Source organism: Ciona intestinalis, chromosome 1 (assembly GCF_000224145.3).
Source record: "Ciona intestinalis chromosome 1, KH, whole genome shotgun sequence".
In the NCBI taxonomy this organism is placed as follows: domain Eukaryota; kingdom Metazoa; phylum Chordata; class Ascidiacea; order Phlebobranchia; family Cionidae; genus Ciona; species Ciona intestinalis.
In genome coordinates this window covers 8107104-8123426 of record NC_020166.2, presented here as the reverse complement: position 1 = coordinate 8123426, position 16323 = coordinate 8107104, and the positions used below count along the sequence as shown (strand labels likewise).

The following is a 16323-nucleotide window of genomic DNA, read 5'->3' as shown; positions in this document are numbered from 1 at the left end:
TTTGACAGGTTGCGGTAAAATTTTTTGTTCTGCTTATTTGTTTCTGGTTATAACATGCACGTATAAAAAAGAAAAACCTGTTTTCAAGTGGTTTTGCTTGAAAAAATGCAGTCCTAGATATATTGCAATCATAGTTTGGCTTCTTAATTAAAATCGGCTTTGTTTTTAAAACGCGGCATAATGACTTGCTACTTAAATGTGTACGGTTTCGCGAAATTGTCTATGTTAATATTTCTTGAGGATTACGTTCGATAGCTTGATACTGGCACGCGCCTAATGATCTACTGCTACGTTCGTATAGTTTACGTAGAACAGTAGCAGTGTAATTCGGCCATTTGATGCTCGGAAGGAAGAAAGTGATGACACCTGCACAGGAAATATTATTTCCGGTGGTACTTATTGTCTTGTTATTGTATTGTTCTATTCCTTGGGAAAAGAAATATATAGGAGGTTAATGACGGGCTTCTCTAAAACACGCAATCTACGCAATCTACACAATCTACGCAATCTACTCTGAAACACGCAATCTACGCAATCTACACAATCTACGCAATCTACGCAGTCTTGTTTTGTCAAATTAGTAAACCAAGTTTTTTTAATAAATAAATAAATATATTAATTAACTAAATATGTCCTAAAATAAAATAAGGCAATCTATTGAATTAACACATAGCGCCACCTTTCGGTCAAGTCACGCAATCTACACAATCTAAGATATATACATAATCTGCACAGGCTAATTTTGTTTAAAAAATAACCAAGTTTTTTTTAAATAAATTTATTTAACTCCTAACACCATGACCCTACATACAAAAAAAACAATAAAAAAATTCAACAAAATGTTCCGACAGCGGAAATCGAACCCGTGCTACATAATTGCAAAATCAGAACTTTAACCACTAGACCAGAGCGTTTATATACGGACTCTGCACTAGACTACCTAGCAAATTGAAAAACCGTTGAACGACTTTTAAACATAAAGTTGACGTTTGATGACGTTCAGCTGCAATGCATACTTTAAATTTGTCGTTAACTGTCTACCGTGTTGTTCTGTAGATTGAGTTGATATTCTGAGTATACCACAGTTAAATGACAGATAAATTTATTTAAAAAGATAAGCCTGTGCAGATTATGTATATATCTTAGATTGTGTATAGATTGCGTGACTTGACCGAAAGGTGGCGCAATGTGTTAATTCAATAGATTGCGTTATTTTATTTTAGGACATATTTAGTTAATTAATATATTTATTTATTAAAAAAACTTGGTTTACTAATTTGACAAAACAAGACTGCGTAGTTTGCGTGTTTTAGAGGAGATTGTGTAGATTGCGTAGATTGCGTGACTTGACCGAAAGGTGGCGCTATGTGTTAATTCTATAGATTGCGTTAGTTTAGGACATATTTGGTTAAATAATATAATTATTTATTTAAAAAACTTGATTTACTAATTTGACAAAACAAGACTGCTTAGATTGCGTGTTTTAGAGAAGATTGCGTAGATTGCGTGTTTTAGAGAAGATTGCGTAGATTGCGTGTTTTAGAGAAGCCCGTTTCAAGTTCCAATCTAAATTATGCAATTTAAGACCTATATTTTTCCTTAAGATTGGGGAATTACATTTGAACAGCAACAACATAGAAAGTGTTCATGAAATCTGCGACGTTTTTCACAAAGTGCGCAGACGTGTCGTGGCCGTTTGTTGCTTCAGTGGACTTGCTGCGTGGAGATATGCGGATGAGAATGAGATTAATACGATGCAGCAAAAACTGAACGAACTGCAAAATCCGGTACCGGTTGTTTTTGTATAGCATGGTTTTCATTCGACGCCTTCGCAGACCTTCCTTTAGCCCAGATGTAATGGGTCCAAAGCTCGCTGCTATGGGCGTACGTGTCCTTGGGCAATACACTTAACGGTATTTGCTACAGCCCAGTCGCCGCTGATAGGTTGTCTAAATTACACATTAAAATATACGGTGTCAATGTTCCATATCCTATATAAAGTAGGGTGGGGCAAGGTTGGACACGCGAGCACTTAAAAAGTGTCCCATTTTGCCCCACTTTACAACAGCTATGTAACTACTATTCACTTCATGTTTTACTACATTTTCAGGAGCTTTTAGTTGAAGTAGAGCAAGGCAAGTATATTACTGCCCAAGTAGATGTAACTTCCAGTTGATTGCGATGTAGAGGAGATGTTAAACTAAAGCTCCGAGCATAAACTTTGGAAGTACTTTAGTTTCTACAGCGATATGAAAGTAGTCAACGACCGTCGAACGAAGTGTAGAAAATTTACCTGCAGTTTAATGCTGTAGGAATTTGTATTGCATTACACGCAACTTAACAGATAATATCCCATTCTGTTATACTTCTGCTACCAGGCATTCAGAAACTATAATTACACAGTAATTAGGCAATGTTAGAAGTTAATATTAATCATACGTTTAACTAAAAATAATGTCCAACTGCGGTAAATGATAATAATATGGTATAAGAGTACTGGTTTCAATTCGTTACTTCTTAAATAGTAAAAAAAGTTTGTTGATCGTATGTAGTAAATATTAAGGGTGGGGAAACATAGGACATCTTTTCATTTTATTTTCCCATCCAATTTGGTGGTAAACAAAGAACATTAAAAAAATTATAACACTGTTTCTTCACGACTCGTATAGACAGTTGTTAATTGTTTAAAACACAATCAGGATTTTCCCTACTATATAAAAAAGCGACCGGTCCCTATAATTGCGTATTTTGGTTTGTGTTGTTTTTATATCTTTTTGTATGCAAAAGGGGTGGCTCTGAAAAGAGCCGTTTGTGGTTGCTGGTTGATGAAGATCGTTTAAGCTCTCTCTCCACGAATGCGTCGTGCAAGTTGGATATCTTTAGGCATGATGGTGACTCGCTTTGCGTGGATGGCGCAAAGATTCGTGTCCTCAAAAAGACCGACCAAGTAAGCTTCGCTCGCTTCTTGCAGCGCCATCACTGCACTGCTTTGGAATCGAAGGTCAGTCTTAAAATCTTGCGCGATTTCACAAACAAGACGTTGGAAAGGCAACTTGCGGATCAGCAGTTCAGTCGACTTCTGGTATCGACGGATTTCTCGCAGAGCAACTGTACCCGGTCGGTAACGATGAGGCTTCTTGACGCCTCCTGTAGCAGGAGCGCTCTTTCTTGCAGCTTTGGTGGCAAGTTGTTTTCGTGGAGCTTTTCCACCAGTTTACTTTCGAGCGGTTTGCTTAGTACGAGCCATTTCTCAAGAGTGAAGATGTAGATTTGGTCCGCCCAACGTCCGCCAGCTATACCATTCGTTGACCCAATTTAATTTAATCCCTGATTATGTCTAAAAGAATATGCTGTAAACTGTAACCGATTAAAACATAAGAGCCTATTTAGTATGATAATTAGAAGTTGAGTTATGAGAAGAAACCACCGAAGCACATATTGCCGAATATTTCAATAATCAAAATGTACAGCGCTTTTTTTGGCCACTTTAGCCATGCTTTAGCATTTTTAAATCGTAGTTATATATTTATAAAAAAAAGTTTCTTTGACCCGCGCTTCTCGCATGCAGTTGTTAAAAGCAGCAATTTTGTTGCTTCAATGATTTGATTGACAAGTACCGGTAGGTACATTCGTTAAAAGTTCAGTAAACTGATTTACGGATTCACGCAGTTTTATTTTAACGATTATTCTGCTTGATTGCAAACATCGTAAACGATTAAGAAGGTTTGCCAATGAATAAGCAATAAACTAACGAGTAGTAGTTATTTGATTTAATATTCGTTTGCGATCAGGTCTCTTTTAAAACAATAAAATATTTATTACGTACTCCCCTCTTGCGCCCCTTCGCACGCTACCTCAGGTCCGGAATTTCGTGAATTCCTATCATATGAAAGAAATTCAAACATTCTTCGCACGCTCTCGTGTTTACACTACGGCGGTTGTTGGTTCGTAACTCTCTGCTAAAAAGCGGTTCGTTGGGTTATGTGATAAATTTCATTGAGTTATTTAGTAATCAACATAAAAACGGTTGTGAGACAGCAGGTTGACTCCAATTTTTTTTAGTAATTTCGTATTTATACTGTATATAAAGATTAAATTAGTAAAAAAAAATCTTGTTCTATTTGATTTAATTATGTGTTTTAGTCTTAATAGTTAGTACCATTTTTTAGTGATTTGACTGTCATAAATGTGCATTAGGGTGACTTTGTTAAAAAAAAGTCTCCAGCGTTTGACAAAAAAAGATGAAAGCTAAAAAGGATCAGTTTATAGTTAATTGTGGATTTAGTTAATTTTATTAATGCAAAACCGGATTATTTTACAACAAGCTCCTGTTCTGGTCATATTGTGGAATAATGGTGTTAACAACAACCAGCGAGAGTGGTAATAACACAAAACTTCTAACATCAAGAAAGAATGCAAATGTCATTTTGCATCATATACGTCAGTAAATGCAACAGATGGTTCAAATTGAATGAAATCAGCAACTGAATCAACCGGATTAAAGTTTGAAGTCTTCTTCATCTATATAAACTGTCCAGCAGACTTAAAATCAGCCATTTTGTTGAAAAAAGTGTACCGTTGTTTTGGGGATTTCAAAATTCTGGGATTAATTGGCAAGTGGGGTCATAATTTACAAGTTGCTATGAGAGAAACAATGAATTTTGTGTACCACAAATGGAAAATGTTTAACAACTGATCAATTCACTCAACATGTTGATGCAAAACCTTAAACTACTAAAACTGTTTCATCTGATACCTTCAGAAAAACCTGCTAAAATGATGATGTCATCTTTTTGAAGATATAAACACAATGTTTTATGCAAGGATAAGTATTCAAACTTTTGACCTAATTTTATCAAAACTAAGTAAAATTGATTTGTTCTTTTTGGCAGGACTTTTTTAAATTTTAACTACATATACATATTGTATCTGCTTGTAAGTTATAGTAATATTTAATTTTACCCATACTGAATAATTTAGGCATTTGATCAGTGTCTATTGTTCAGGCAGATTAAAATTATATTGAAAAATAGAAGGCATCCCAAGCTTTTTCCCAAAGTATGTTTTTTTGCATTGTCGCAGAACTCTGTTTCTTCTAGAAAACTGGTTTCCATCAACATTTCGACTAACTTTGTTTCCCACTGGCTATGCATAACTTATTTTAATTGTGAGAAATACTAATAAAAATAAAAGTTGTAAGATGCGACAAATATTCTTAATGGAAAATTCAATCATGCTGCATTTTAACTTAAATTATGCTTTATGACCAGTAACCTATATGTCATCAACAACAAAATAGGTGGACAAAACTCTTACAATAAATAAATTAAACTATTTAAAAAATGTATATACGTATTCATTTTTTCTGATTAGTTAATTAGCCTAATTTTGGCCGAACCAGATTTATAGGTTTCTGATAAAAATGTTCCTTGTCTGCGCATGCGCGGTGCCTGGTGGGAACCAGATTTCCAGGGGAACCAGATATCTGCGACAGCGGCAGTCGTATTTTAAAAGAAATGTTATGAGCTTTTTGTGGTCGTCCTAAAACTGTATGGGCCCCGATTCGTCCCAGTTTGGGAACCCTGCCGTAGGGGATAAAAATGTTGGCTTCATATATTTATCCTTATTGTATTTCCCTTGCTTTCCTTTGTTTATGGGCCTTTTATGCTAAGAATAAATAATAAGTTTATTTAGTTTTTGGTGGTAGGCCTAATGCCTTAGTGCCTTTTTATAATTAGTTAATGCTTTATGATTTTACAATTTTAGTGTAGAACTTTTAAGATGTGTTTACTGTTGGTGTGTCTGATTTTTTCATGGTTGTATTAATTTTTTCAATCCGCATTTTTTTAGAAATGTTTTGTGTAAAAGATTTAGTAGGCCTATGTCAGGATGCAGCTTTAATGTATGTATCAGCAAGTTAAAATGCATGAAAAAAATCAGTAAGGCAATGAGGGCATTATGCATGTGCGCATTTATCTCTCTATTCCCTTTGATTTGAAAGATCTTTTCAACCAAACTTTTAACTCCTGTGATTTAATAGGAGATACCAAGTAAGGTTGGGGTGATGATCTTTGAAATAGTAATCACCATTTTGGCGGCAGTGCTCTTGCACTGGCTCGTTAACTTTCTGTTCAATCCATGGCGTTATCCGCCAGGTCCGGCGGGGATTCCCGTGATCGGAAGTCTCCACTTGGCGGCACCAGACTTCCACAGAAGTATATTAATAGGATTTCAAATCTCTTTTGCTATTTCTGTCGCCTTTCTTCAAAAACAAATAAATCGGCTCGTTTACGATAGGGCAGAAGAAAATAGATACAAGAGAATACCGTCGGAGTAGCTTGTCCCGATTAAACCCAAGAATAAGCTTTTTTTAAGTTTCAAAATCGTAAAATTTCACTTAAATGACCCCGAAATATTTCTAGACTTTCTGCTCCGCCTGCCATTGTTTGTAAAAGCCCTGTAAGTTTAGGTGTCGTGTGAAAGGTTAAAGTAAGCGTTGCTACCTAGAATTAAATCGTCCTGTAGCTAGCGGAACGCTGGTCGGATTGGTACACACGTTCCTAAACGGCGGTTTGTTAGGTTGCAATTTCGACCTTTTGCCGCCAAACTTTGGCTAAGGCGGCGCTACATCGTTCTCGGTAGGAGATGATACTGTGGGGTAAGATAGGATACCGTTAGCACCAAGCTAGATCCACTTTTCTTTATCGTATTTTAAACGAACGAATGCATTTTTGAAAAATATAGTAGAATGAGGGTAGATGGGACACCTTGTCATTCTGTTTTTCGTCCCATTTGGTAGTTAACAATTAGAGAACCTTTAAAGAATTATAAAACCGTAGCCTCACGTTTTCAATAGACCGTTGTTAATTGTTAGAAACACCCTCAGCATATTTCGATATTATGTGTTAAAGGTGTCACGTCCCTCCTCTACCTTACTGGATATAAATAAAATTAGTTAATATTCTTTGTTTACCACCAAATAGGTTTAAACAGAAAAAAAGTGTATCCTATTACCCCACCGCCAGTATTAAATTCGGTATCCTTCCGTTATAATGCGAACGCCTAGCCATTGTGCTCGTGCTTGTTGCAAGGGAGAGCCATTGCAACCCATGGTTTTTATTTTCAATCAAAATATGGTTTCGAATCATCCTATTTGTTTTTGTTTAAGTCTTTAAAACAATGGTGTATATTGTTGACAAGCACTAGGCTTTCTAAATTATATGGTTTAAAAAGCTGTGTCAAAACTATGGATTGATTTGGCTCGCGGGTTCACTTCATAGGCACGACGGTATGATTATATAGTAGGGTGTGGGAAAATGGTATAGACGTTTAGCACATAATATCCTAATCGTGTTTTGAATATTTAACAACGATCTACGTTAGTCGTAAGGATACGGTTTGATAAACCGCTAATTTTTCTTTGTTTACTACCAATTTAGATAAAGAAATAGTATGAAAATGTGTCCTAGCATCTTCCCCCATCCTACTATATGTGTAGATATGGCACCGGTAGGCACATCGTCCCCGATTTTAAAAATCAAACTCAATTACAGTAAAACCATAATTTTAAAGTAATATAACGATATCAAACACATCATTTTAAACACATTAAAACGCACGATGTGATAGTTAGAGGATTATGCGCTATATTCTTTGCCAACGACACCGCGGTGCGCCTGTCTCTAACAAAGAAGGTGAAAGCTCGAAGCTGCTACCATTGCGGGCGTAAATATATCTCGGTAAATTGTTCCGTGGTCCATTATGGGTTGACCCGTACAAAAGTATGACATGTACCATGCAACACATCGTTCATATAATACACGCGTAAGCTTAAACGAGGTGTACGAAACACAACACCGGTGTTGTAACGATCGTCGTTGCCCCGTCACAAGAGGATAAAACAAGTTAGTTACATGGTATTAGTAAACTGTATTTGGCATATAAGGCACTTGTCACCATTCTTCTCCAAGTGCCTGTATCTGAATTTTAATGCATTATTCATACATTATAATGTTAATGCATTACTGCACTATATTAGAATCACACTGCATTTATAGAATTAAAGATATAAATAAATAACTCACAAAAACACCTAACAAAATTGAAAGCTAATACCTGTAAAACAGACCCACGCGTTTGGATAGGGCCGTAGGAATACTGTCGAAATTAATTTAGATTTTTGTGTTTACCTTCAAAAAGCCACCCGTAAAAAAGATTTTAAAAGAGTAAGCTATCTTATCAAACTCTATGCTATAAAAACCATATTTAATATACGAACATTTTTTTTCGCCACTTTATAATTAGGTATATATATATATATATATATGCAATAGAAGAACCGGCGGTATTTGAAATGTCAACGATAATATTAGATTGTGGAAATTTACGTTAACTTTGTGTTATTGCGTGGAGAACATAATTCAATATTTATCATTGCTGCTTTATGTATAATCAAATATACAGTAAGATATATATGTTACTTTTAGCAACAAATGTAATATACATTCTGGTCCTGTTTTGAAATATTAACAACGCTTCTTTAAATAGCCTACGGTTATTCAACTCTGTAAATATTCTTTGTTTACTAACAAATCAGGTAGAATGAGAATAATGAAAAAAAATGTCACATCTTATCTTAGACTAAATATATTGTATGTAGCCTATAAAACCTCCTGATATATAGTCCATTAACTATAGTGGATCATTGCATTGTACTGGAAACTATATACATGCTGATATAGTTGGGTGGAGGAAGATGGGATATCTTTAGTACATAATATTCAAGTATCTTGCTCGTGTTTCAAACAATTAACAACAGTCTATGAGAGTTGTGAGCATACAGTTTATTATTAATTCTTTAAATGTTCTTTGTTTGCTACCAAACAGAAAAAATGGTGTCTCATATTTTCCCACCCTGCTATATATTCCGTTAATCAGTTATTTCATTTTAGTGTGACTACCCTTCACAAAGCAACTTAACAAACAAATAAGTTACATACAAAAAAAGAAATATTTATATATATTATACTATGTTTAGGCCTACATACTTATAAATGTTGCCTATGCTTCAAGATTATTAAAGGGTTCTTTTATAGGAATTAAATATGTTTATGTAACTTGAATTTGTTTTTGTATGTAGGTGTAACTTATGCGAGGAGAAGATGTGTTTAAATCAATGTAATATATATAGCGGTTAACAGTGCGTCGAGCACATATTTATCGATATTTACCCGAAATGATTTAAGTCTCTGTTGGTCGGTAGAAACATTTTAATAAATGTGATTTACTGATTTTACATCATTTCGCTTTCAATTTTCACCGCTTACCCGCTATTACAGTGATTTATACCATTACGTTTATTGCTCTCATTTAGGTCAAAAGTTTGTCTATTTTAGTGCGGCGAGAACCTTTCCCTCACTGATTGAGATAAATAAATAAGTCTAGCGGTAAACAAGCGGGCTCTCAAACAAGGAACAAGTTTTTCAATATTAAATCCGTTAGGGACTGCTCCCTTTTAACCCAAAACAATTTCAATTTTCAATGCTTTTAATTTTAAACACGTTTTATTTGTAGTGTCTTTTAATTGAAAAGTGGTATATTTATTAACTGTATTCGCTCTAACCAGTCGTTTATACATGAATTAGTCTAATTATTAAGACTGTACAACTAATTTTTTAATTTTTTTCTTTCTATATCTTATCGGGGGAATTTCCGGTTGATTTTTTAGCGCTCCATTTTAAATGAATATGATTAAGTAATAGGAATCTGTTCGGATTACGTAATGTTTGTCGTTTATCGGTAAAAGTTGAGTGTTATTAGTATTAATTGTCATATGCGTTTCGGTTTTATTAACCCAGATTCCTAAAACTAATGAAAACTCACGTTTAAGTGCGCTTTAGATTTGCGTTGGTGTTAATTGTGTTGTATACCCGTCTAACCCCTTGACCGATTATACCGGTAGATTTCCTGATTATTTGAACCTAATATACGACATTTTACTCCGCAAATAGATTCCTTTGTTCATAAAACCCACAAAATATTGCATTGCCATAATCACACTTTATAGTGTAATATTGTTTTTTCAGAACTGCCTAAACTTGCTAGAAAGTATGGACCCATTTTCACTATTACAGCTGGGTATAGACGCGTGGTGTTTCTTGTTGGCTATGACTTAATTAAAGAAGTGAGTTCATGTATTTGTATAGTTGCATATATTTATGTAAATGTAACCAGCTTCGTGACACCATGGTAGTTAGCCCTTCTTTAGTTCACTCCAATTGCCCTAACCCAGTGGACCCTTACGGGTCTAAATTATCAGCCATTCATTAAATTAACATCATTTAAATAAATATCACCCATAAGGGTAAACCACTAAAAGAATAATCAAAGCGAGCGTCAAGTGCTCAAGTGTATGATCAAAACATCCATGTTATATCTGTCGTTGCCCTGCAACAGGAGGGTAAATAAGTTAAGTTCATTCATTTATTCTTACAGGTTATCACTGACAGAGCAAAAGATTTTGCATCAAGATGTCCCAACATGCCAGGAAGAATTGTCCGTGGAGAAGGTTTAGATGGTGAATGGTTATGTTAATATGTAAAAGGTTATGTATATATGTGTTTATTTATAATATACATGAAACATACCTGTTTTAGGTATGCAAAGTAACAGCAATTGTATTCTACCTTATAAATTTATTAAGTTATATACTTTTTTTTTGATAAAATTTTGTTTACATATGATATACATATATATACACAATGCATAATTGTGATAGCCTAACAAACTATTTGTATTACTTTAAACAAAATGGAACAGTTTTGGTGATGCAGGCATTAAAATATAGAAAAGCTTGAAACTAAAGCAGCTGTGAACCTTTTCTTAAGTAAAAGCATGATTTAAAGTTATATTACTCATTGCGCTGCACTTGCTCAGCTACAGTAATCTCTGAAAGTGCTTATAATTTTTACAAACAGCCTATGTAAATTTTTGAGCTTGATTTCCTTTTTTTTCAGAATTTAAATAATCTTCGCTGTCATGTAAAAAAAATTATAAAAAAATTATGTTAGGTAGGCCTATGTAAAATTTTTGTTAATGGCCAACAATTTTTAAGCTAATTGTGGTATATTCATCAGGCATTGCTGCAGCCCCATATGGTCCCAAATGGATGGCAAATCGTAAGTTCTTTTACTCTGCCATGCGCACCATGGGGTTGGGAAAACGTGGGATAGAAAAATGTGTGGTTGATGAAATTCCCTACATTGTTGAAGAACTTGAGAAGCTTTGCGCCAAAAATGAGTTGTTTGAACCATCGAGTGTATTTGACTCCGCTGTACTGAATGTGCTTGCATATTTCACTTTTGGAAACAGGTAACTTTACTATTTTAAAATAATATGATAAAAAACTGCAGACCGTAAATATATATATTTATTATATGTTTACTTTCTGTGTTTTTTTGGTAAACATTCCTTGCCTAATACCAAATATAAAGAGAAGAAACATGAAAACACGTCCTGTCTTACCCTACCCTACAGCCCACTCTAACCTTTTTTCACTTGTTTTTAGATTCTAAAAAGAAAACACATCCCATCTTACCCCACCCTACTCTAATCTTTTTACACTTTAAATTTTTAGATACTCCTATCAAGACGAGAAATTTAAAGAGCTGATTCACATCAATAATGATTTCTTTCAAAAAGCAAAGTTTCTGAATCAGCCACTATTCTTCCTCCTTAGTTTGGTACCTGGCCTGCATAAGTACTGGCTTCCTCAATGTGGAAAAGATCTAAAAGAATCAGTTGGGTTGGTAGAGAATTGACTTTAATTTAAAATTATTCAAAAATAATCACCTGCAAAGTTAAAGCATGAAGTGTATGATCAAAACGTGTTTTATCGACTGGGACCACTGGGTTAAAGCATTTTTTCTGGTATATATAGTTTTTATTTGTTTACATTGTATTTTTCCCAAATATAAAGGTTAAGACACTTAATGGCAAACCCTGATGATGTTTCACGTTTCGGTCTGTTTTAGGTGGGTGAGGTCCCGCAGCGTGGTACTCTGTGGGTGCTAGGATTTAGGGCAACATTGGCCTGTTACCCCATAAATGTCTCGCTTTATGGCAATAGAAAACACCAGTCTTCCTTTAGGATATGAAAAACAAAAACGCAAACACTTTCCTTCCACATTTACATTAAAAACTACAAATAAACATGAATATTTATTCTTTTATATTCAATTTAAATTCAGATGTTTTTCTTATTAGGAAAATCAACAAATTTGTAAAAGCTGAGATTGAACAACATCGACAAAATCTTGACCGCAAAAATCCAAGAGATTATATTGACTGTTATCTCAAAGAGCTCGATCAGATGAATGATCAAAGCGAACTATCGGAGCTTGGTAATTGATAAAGTAGATTTTAATTGAACACACACATTTTCAGCTTCAACAATGGTAGCAGTATAGAACCTAAACCAGTAAACTCTGCGTGCTAACCACTTTACCACAGCGCCTGTACAGCATTTATTTTACTTAATTTCACTCTTTGTTTAAAATAGCCTTCATTGATATGTTCTTGTTCTTTTGGGAGTAACAGTCAAGCTTTTTATCCATAGCGTTATTTTGTTTCTGTTTTAAGCGTCTTTTCGCTGTTGTAAACTTTACCGTTCTTCGTTATGGTGAACGCAGATATAAAATAAATTACATTCTCTCATTCTTTTTGCTTCTCAGGTTTGGAAATGTCGATCATGGATTTATTTCAAGCTGGAACTGAAACTACGTCAACTACTTTACGTTGGGCAATCTTATACATGGTTAACAACCCAAATATACAAAGTAAAATCATTGTTTTTAGGTTTTTTTAAAGTTTTTGATCCTGTATCGGTGAGGCACAGTCCAGGCCATGGGACCTGGGTTTGGGCCAAATTTAAAAAAATTTTTTTTTTACATGATCATTAATCTACATGTTTAAAGTAAGGCATATTGTAATCACTTTTTACGCTTCTGTGTTTTACATGGGTAAGGGGTGAAGGCATACTACGAAGCGTGCCATGGGACCTGGGGTTTAGACTAAATTATCCCATTACTCCACACTTTTAGGAATGAATTGCAATTTGCTTTATACTTGCGATGTGGAAACACACGTGTTCTGTTTCATACACCTCGCACCACCTTTCGAGTTGCCATGTATGTAACTTTGTAAGTGATTGTTTTTCCTGTATGGCTGACAATTTAGAGTATTTAGACGACCCATCAGTGACCAATGAGTAAAAGCAATTGCCATTGAAGGTATTGCCCTAGGACACATACAATGCACCCAGAATCGTATAGTTTACATTCTCTTTCTTTTATCAGAGAAGGTCCAGCAAGAGATTGATGATGTGTTGGGTTTTGACCGACTTCCCCAATATGAAGATCGCATGAGAATGCCATATTGTGAAGCAACTGTTCTAGAAGTACAAAGAATGGCAACCATTGCACCAATTGGTTTGTGATTTATAAACCTATCTGAGCGTTACTTTAGGCCTGTAGCAAGTAGTTAGCGCACCTGCCTCCAGCCCAGAGTTTACAGGTTCAAGGCTCGATGTTGCTTTTGCTACCATTGTAGGCATATTTGTTTTTGAGCAATTGTGAGTCGTGGGTGTGTGTGTTTTCGAGCAAGACACTTATTGACAATTGCTCCAGCCAAGCGGTCACTAATGGGTTGTCTAAATTGTCAGTCAAAGATTATACAAAAAGGAAAAAATCGTTTTAATTCATAAAAGCAAACAAGGTGTTTTAAACAGAACACCTGCGTTATAACAACTGACTTTGCCCCACCAAGCAAGGGTAAAAATTTTATCATTTATTTAGTAGACCGTTATCATAAGTGGGTATAGCGAGTCTAGCGACTAAGCTTATTTTCTTTCTATTAAATGTAAATATGTTTTTAACTTTTAAGCGTGTTTAACAACTGTTATTTTGTCGCTATATCCTGTCTTTTTATTAAAAATATTTCTAAATTTTCGCTACCGTAATCAAAGAAACAACTAAAGTAATATTAAAAATATTTCTAAATTTTCGCTACCGTAATCAAAGAAACAACTAAAGTAATATTAAAAATATTTCTAAATTTTCGCTACCGTAATCAAAGAGACAACCACTTATTATATATTATTATAACTATTCATGATAGGTTTGCAACACTGTTCGGAGGAAGACCAGATGTTGGGTGGTTATCGCATCCCAAAACGCACAAGCATAATGGCATGCTACCATTCTATTCATTTTGATCCAAAATTTTGGAAAAATCCCAACGAATTTGATCCATGCAATTTTCTTGACAGTAATAAAAAAGTTTGTATTCCTGATGCATTTATGCCGTTTGGTGGAGGTAATGTTAACACTTTTCTTATTATTTGCATGTTTAATAATGTAGTAGTACAGAGTTAAATATACTAACCTAAGAATTTACATTAAATAAACATTACTTTTTAATTATACATCTATTTTAATACGACAACAAAAAAGAGCTTTAAATTTCCTATCTATTGAAAAATATGTCAAAAAAATTCAGTTTTTTATTATCTATTTAAATACGATATAAAATGTGACTTCAAAAAATTTCCCCATAGTTACATACATGGTAACTCATAAGCACAACGCAAAACACCCATGTTATAACGACTCTCTTGTCACGCGATGCTGAATAAGTTAATCATTCACTACCCACACCCAAAATAAACCATTACCCTATCAAGTTGAATAAATCTAACCTGCTTCATCATCGCGTGGCCAGAAAACGACAGTCGTTATAACCAATAACGGGATGTTTTTTTGTACACCTCGTGCCAGCTTACGAGTTACCACAATGTAACTTTTGGGGTGATCATTTTATTTTTATGTTTTGTATGTACGGCTGCCAATTCAATCTAGACAACTCATTAGTGACCCCTGGGTTAAAGCAATTTCAAATTGCAAAAATCTACTACATGCTAGTTTATAATAACATTTTTATACTAAATTTCAATGTAAACTTTTTATACTAAATTTCATTGATTTACCAGTAGTGTCAGTAAAATAAAGTTAAGATTCTTGGTTGGACGCGTTTATGAGTTAAAACTTATCTCGTTGATTTATTTAATTTTAGAACTTTTGTTAGAAAACAATGTGGTATGAGATTTATAAGAATAGTTTTGGTGTTCTAATCATTTTGTTAAGGAATACTAATAGACTTTGTTTGGGGTAATCATTTTCTTAACTTATACTAATGGACTTGGTTTAGGGTAATCATTTTGTTTACTAATACAGTTATACCAATAGACTTGGTTTGGTTTTTGGGAGTAATCATTCTTTTGAAAGGACTACGCATTTGTGTTGGAATGAATATTGCGAAACAAGAACTCTTCCTTTTCTTTGTGGCGATCCTCCAAAAGTTTTCCCTGCATCTTCCGGATGGTGTGGATCATCTTGATGAAGAATCTGGATCAGGAATCACGCTTGCTCCAAAGATCTATCAAGTAAAGATAAAACGCAGAGCATAATTTAACACAGGGCTTCCAAACTTATACCCCTTTAATCTCCCAACCTTTTCTCTTGAGGCTTTTTGGTTAATAGTATATTATATGCAAACTTCTTTAATCCCATCACCTTTTCTGTGAGGATGTTTGGTTAATAACATATTATATGCAATCGCATTTCATCTCCTAACCTTTTTTGTGGGTTTTTTTGGTTGATAGCATATTACATGCAGTACATAGTGTAAAATTATTATACTCTCGGTGACCCCTGAATGTCTGTTACCCCCTGTTTCAGAAGCCCTGCCCTAACACATGCTTTGAGCCTTAACATAATTCCTGCAACATTCGAACAAAGTTACTAATATGCACATAAAATTAATGCACTATATTTTCTTCATATTTCATGTGATATCTATACAATATTACACTAATCGGTAATTATATATTATGAAATTTCTAATACCTATACAATATTAAGTTAGCTTTTTGTGTCTGATAATGTTGACTTATCTAGTACCCTTTATAAGTTCCTGCGTGAAACATAGGCTTTTTTAAAGTTGTATACGAAAATATTATGGTACATGAAAGTCTTACAGTTCATATAAATGTTAAATACCTATGCACTTAAATGTCTACAATGGTACATGAAGATACAGCGTTGAAATTATTCTAAATGTGTTTTTTTCATTAATGCAATTGACACTTCATGCAAATAAATTAACAAAAAATACTTTAGTTTTCTGTAAGATTGAGGTAGGAGTACGAAGCCCTTTAGGATGAATGTAACTTCCGAGTGTTCTGTTTCATACACCTGAAATCACTCA

General features: G+C 34.3%; 1 protein-coding gene and 1 pseudogene across 1 annotated transcript; one reads left to right on the top strand and one right to left on the bottom strand.

The window, feature by feature from the left end:
- Nucleotides 1-1647: 1647 nt before the first annotated feature.
- Nucleotides 1648-3262, bottom strand: LOC101243325 (annotated as a pseudogene).
- Nucleotides 3263-3722: 460 nt separating this feature from the next.
- On the top strand, nucleotides 3723-16301 carry LOC100181518 (cytochrome P450 2B4-like). The gene is made up of 10 exons (XM_018816120.2): nucleotides 3723-6215; nucleotides 10086-10183; nucleotides 10495-10576; nucleotides 11136-11370; nucleotides 11636-11803; nucleotides 12265-12401; nucleotides 12732-12836; nucleotides 13356-13487; nucleotides 14176-14373; nucleotides 15342-16301. The coding sequence occupies exons 1-10, from the start codon at nucleotides 6065-6067 to the stop codon at nucleotides 15521-15523; spliced, it is 1488 nt and encodes a 495-aa protein (XP_018671665.1). The 5' UTR covers nucleotides 3723-6064; the 3' UTR covers nucleotides 15524-16301.
- The last annotated feature ends 22 nt before the right edge of the window (nucleotides 16302-16323 follow it).